Source organism: Sinocyclocheilus rhinocerous, unplaced genomic scaffold, assembly GCF_001515625.1.
Source record: "Sinocyclocheilus rhinocerous isolate Xijiao unplaced genomic scaffold, SAMN03320098_v1.1 scaffold1296, whole genome shotgun sequence".
Classification (NCBI taxonomy): domain Eukaryota; kingdom Metazoa; phylum Chordata; class Actinopteri; order Cypriniformes; family Cyprinidae; genus Sinocyclocheilus; species Sinocyclocheilus rhinocerous.
In genome coordinates, this window is record NW_015659405.1 from 887,319 (window position 1) to 892,809 (window position 5,491).

Here is a 5,491-nt window from a genome sequence, read left to right on the forward strand (position 1 = left end):
CGTGACGTAGATATGTGGGGGCGTGTTAGAACGAGCCGTTTTAGGTAAGCGTGGTTGACTCTTAACTTTTATAAAGAATATCTCTTTGGATTTGAGACTTTAGTCTTTGCAACTTTACAGATCTTCTTTATGCACCAAGAGCTTGTAACACTTCAAGGAAAAATTGAAATCGCATCATATGACCCCTTTAACCACTAGAGCGCCAAAAGTTACGGACTGCAGATTTAAGAAAAGGATGGACACACAATTTTAGAAATATGTGACTGCAAAACCTGTTTTCTCAAGCTTTCATGGTTGGGGTTGCCAGATTTCAAGAGTTAAAATTCTTACTTAATCAGACTTACTTAACTTTACTTACAGACTTTATAATTTTCCCAACCTGGCAACCATGCGCACATGATCGCTCTACTTATAATAAAAAATATAAAAGAAAAAATAAGCATTTAATCAGTGATAAATCGAATCTGTCCCTGTAATCATAATTTGTGTGAAAAGGAATAAAAGTTGTTGGTGTTCATTTCACCTGGGAACTGCAGTGAAATGTATGTAAAGGTACATTTTTGCAGTTTTGAAGTCACATATTTCCAGTGATCCTAGATTGCAACCTTCAAATTTTGAGATCATTTAAATGGGTCATAACCATTACATTTTTTATTACAGTTTTTGCGCTAAAAACAAGTTTAAAAATAATTTCGTTTTTCATTGTTTTCCACCCTCTCTACAGCCTCTTTGGTGCTGGGCCTTTAAGAGTAAACACCATGGTTGCATATGTAATGAGTAACAGTGCTTTGCTGCATATTTGCTGTCAAGTCACATGATCAGAAACTGTATAAAAATGATGAAAAAATCCTTTACTGGAAGGATATGCACAAAACCAGATTTGACAACGCTTTCCCACATTTTACTCATTATCTTTAGTTTTATGGGCTGGAGTGTACAGTGTTGACATACTATTCTTACTATCAGTTTTTAATATGCACACAGTATGCACATTTTTACATGAAAAGAATACCTCTATGGCCTATTTCATTTGGCGAAATATGAAGTATACAACAGCACACACTACACAGAATGCTGTATCCCATGATACTCTCAAATTGACCTTCCATTTGAATTTGCAGAAACAATCTCTTTTTTTGACTTATTATTTTAACCAATTTTACTTATAATTTAAACCAATATAACCAGACTGCCAAAAGTCAATAATTAGGCTATAGTTACTAAAGTAATATTTTGTAAAATGACAATGTTTTCATAGTACATTGAATTATTTTATTTAAAAAGATTTAAAAAGAAGAGAGAGGTAGAATTTTGAGTTATGTCAAAAGAGTCATTAACTCTTTTTGTTTTTTATAAACCCAAGGACCAATCACTGTTCAGACTGTGCAACATTCAGACAACCTTATTTGTGCACATATATAATTTGTATTAACAGAATGAGGACTCTAACCTTCGGTGCTGTCCTTAGTTTCAAATGTTGCCTACAATTGGAGAACACATCATATTAGTAAAATAACAGATTCATTTCAGGAATTTAAAATACCAGATTTTCTGAAACGTCTTACATTCTGCCATTCAGAGCCACTCTCCCTCCATCTGATCTCATATTTAGCACCTTTGTTATCCTTGGGTTTGTCCAGTGTGAGATTCAGGATTCCAGCTAACCTTTTCATTCTGCGAATCTGAGGTTTACTGTATTTGACTGTTGACAACATGAGTATACATTAGCAAAATGCTATGCTGATATGTAAAAAAATTGATAAGTTACATGATTCACATGATGATAATGATAACATGATACATTTTTAATTCTATAATTATTACATATCCAATATATTTTAACAAATGCACACATTTATGATCCCAACCATCTGTATTGGCCCTTATTAATGTAGTATAAACTTACCCATGCATTCAAGGATGACTGAGATTTTGCTAGAATTACAGGTGAGGTTGCCGACTTGTGTCTGTACCCATATGTCTGTCTTTCTGTTGGTGATTCCTAGTTGCTCCAAGAGAATGTTTGTCTGTGCTCGTTTGCCACAGTTCATATGTGTAAGAAATTGTTTCTTTTCACTGTCCCTGTGAATGTTATATTTATGATGACTGACATGCATTATCAAGCCTCAGTATCTGTTAAACCCAAGGTATACTTTAGTTTTTTACTCTCAGTCAAACACACAGCCTTTCATAGGTTTACAATGTTTTGTAACTATGAAGACAGCATGATTTGTTTGTGTTACTTTCATGCTGAATGTGTTGGTTGAACTCACCATATATGAAGAGTGCGTGTTTGACTCTTCTCAGGGTTTCTCTCATCCCATTCACAAATGAAGTCCTCTTCTGGCCTAGTTGAATTTTTGTAACAGTGTGGACGACTTGTTGACACACATCCTGCTGCTTTAAGAACATTTAAATAATGTAAAAAAAACAACAAAAAAAAAACATCTTTAAGTCAATGTAAAGCTGTAAAACAAACTGTAACTCACCTGATCCCACCAAGAAATATAAAAGCTTTATTGCCAAGTATGTTTACACACACAAGACATTTATTTGTCTTGGTAACAGGAGCTTCCAGAAAAAAAGTACAGATATATATATATGTATGTGTATATACAGTGGGGTGAGTAAGATGGCGCCGCACACGGCCGCCTCAGTGCTTGGCTCTCCAGTGTTTGTACTGTTTTTGTTCGTTTTTCCTGTTTTTTGTTTCTCAAACACGATCAGTTTTACCAGGGATGAACTGCTGAACATTCGGCAGAACACACCACAAAATCTTCTACCGGATTTCGATTATTCGGACGTTTTGCTGAACGTTGTAGTTGGCGGAGAAAATAAAATAAATATCAAATAAATGCAGGCTTGGTAAACATAAGAGACTTCTTTCAAAAACATAAAAACATCTCAATTATTCCAAACTTTCGACCAATCGTGTTTAACCATTTGAAGTTAGCTTCACATTTCAATAAGTATGTGACTTTTTAAAAAGATCTGATGTAATGATAAAAACTATTTGTTTACATCCTGTGGTTTTTAAGGTGTTTAATGGCGGTTTAGTCAAATGGCGCCTGTAGTAGATTCACAGCTCTGATAAAATCTACACACCATCTGACACAAGAGCACTATCACAGTCATCTGTAATTGATATTGTTACTTCTGTAAAAGTCTGTCTTTTCTCAATCTCATCTCAATCTCATCTTGCTCTGCGGTGTTGTATATGTGCCATCAGCCATGAAAGATGAAAGTGAATGACATACATACCTTCAGTCAGACTGACAGAAACAACAAGCACCAGCACAGCCACTCTCATCCTCATCGCTTCTAGTGTTCGGAAAGTTCCTCACTCATAAGACATGACCAATACACGAGCGGTTCAAGACGACCGTTGTAGCCAGAGTTCACAATACAGTCTGAAGTCATCTAGACTACAGAGAGCTGAAGGAGTTTAGTCTGTACGTACTAGTCCTGTGTGTTTCTGGGGCAGAATGAGGTACTAACTACTGCAACACCACGAACCACAACACGAGCACAGCAGGGGAAGCTCTTCTCACTTCATGAGAAAAAACATGTTCGCTTATCTGCTACACCCCTAAATAAACCTGACTGTATGAGCCTATTGAGATCGCTTTCCAACAAAATCATCTTTATCCTGACGTGGACGGCTTTTAGTAAAGTAATCAGGATTTGACCCCAGAATCTGACTCCATTAGTACATCCTCTTTTTGTTTGTTAGTGTCTCCCTCTTCCTAAACACACAAACCCTTCAAAACTAATTTAAATACTTTACACTTGACTCAAAAAAAAAAAACAACAATGGCAATTTTATTTTGTTTTGTTTTGTTTGTTGTGTGCCTGTTCTCTGATATCTCAGCCAGGGTTATTTATAGTAAACTAAACCTGAAACTAAAATTAAAACCATTAGAAAAAAAGGAAACAAATCATTACTTCAAATAAAATAAAATATAACAAAAACACACAAACACACCTTTTTTTTCAGCTATAGTTTCCAAAGCAACATTTCTCATTTTAATTTAGTTTAACTAAAATAACAAGAACTAAAACCGTGTATTTTACCATGTTGGTTTTCAGTCGACTATAGAGGTTTCTGTCAAATGATCAGGGCAATTTGGTTTCACTTCTAATTGGTGTGTTTGTGGGAGAGGTGAAAAGGAAGGCTTCAATTTAACTGCACTTTGTGGCTACTCTTACAGTGATATTAACTGCTTCTTGAAGTTATTAACTGTGAAGCTAAGCAGTGAAGGTCCATTGAGTGTTCATCTGAGAGGAGAGCTTTCCAACTTCACTTAAGTTTCTTCAGATCTTATGCAAAATTAGAATGAAAGTAGATCACAAAAAATTTTGCTTTTATGTCTTGTTTATGATGACTGCACCTTTGTGAAAAAAAAAAAAAAAAAGGTCAGTGTAAAGGTTTTCTGGAAATGATGACATTCATTTCCTCTGACGTTGACTCTTTTTCAAATGTCAAAATATAAATACAAAAAATGTTTTATATATGAATGTAATTCACTTGTAAAAATTTTTATTTAAAAAAATATATATATTTACAATATGTTCCTGGCTACTACAGAAACTAAGGTTCCCATGCATGCACTGCTATCAGTTTTGTTCTTATTCTGAGTGAGAGAAAATTAATTAAAGTAATTAAATGAATTCCAATTCAAATTTAGGGTAATTAAATTCCCTTTTTTTTTTTTTACATTTTCATTCATTTGTTTTATGCTTTGATTACAGTGTTTATGGCAGAACATAACTTTAGTCATAACTGATTTCACATTAAAATTCTAAATGCAGCAATTATTCTTAAATCTTGGAAACATTAAACACATGCGTCACAAATATGTTTTTTCAACTAAAACAAAATCTGAATTACCTTCCTGTTTTTGCACATATAAAGAACATTGCTGAAAAAGCATAACTTGAATAAACAACTCTGGATTTATTTTATTTAAAATAATAAGATGAATAAGATGTTGATATATCATATTCATAATTTTAGGAAAAATAAGATGCATCTGATTTTCAGCCAAAGTCGAATTTTGTCGCCATCTCGTGGTCAGAATTTGTATTGACAATACCTACCTCCGTAACCCCACAAAAATAATAATAATAATAATAATTAAAGCTGCAAGCAGCGATGAAAGGGCCCTCGCACCCGGGCTCACCGCCACCCGGTGGCTTTTGGAAAAGAGCAAAGAGTGGGCAATATGCATTTAAAGTGGTAAATATAAGAGGAATATGTCAAAGTCATTTATATGCGCCAAACTTCCTGCTGCCAGCTGGTGGCGCTATGACTATAACAGATAGATAGACAGATAGATAGATAGATCTGCTGAATCTAATAGGTTAACCAGCTTATGTCACAAGCAAAAAATAAAAACACAACCAATATGTATTTTGATTGACATTTCGTATTTGTGCTGGGAGCCCAAAACGTTCTCATTTCAGCACAAGATTCGTCAAAATTCTATTA

The 5,491-nt window shown here is 34.3% G+C and overlaps 1 protein-coding gene across 1 annotated transcript in view; it reads right to left on the reverse strand.

Moving 5' to 3' along the window:
- The window catches only part of LOC107723841 (interleukin-12 receptor subunit beta-1-like), a 14,489-nt gene extending 11,173 nt beyond the window's left edge, over positions 1-3,316 (reverse strand). The window contains exons 1-5 of the mRNA XM_016532556.1: positions 3,262-3,316; positions 2,274-2,397; positions 1,907-2,082; positions 1,566-1,702; positions 1,451-1,481 (exon numbers count right to left, since the gene is read on the reverse strand). Of these exons, the coding sequence (XP_016388042.1) occupies positions 1,451-1,481; positions 1,566-1,702; positions 1,907-2,082; positions 2,274-2,397; positions 3,262-3,316 (523 nt within the window). The remainder of the gene's footprint in view (positions 1-1,450; positions 1,482-1,565; positions 1,703-1,906; positions 2,083-2,273; positions 2,398-3,261) is intronic.
- Between the last annotated feature and the right edge of the window lie 2,175 nt (positions 3,317-5,491).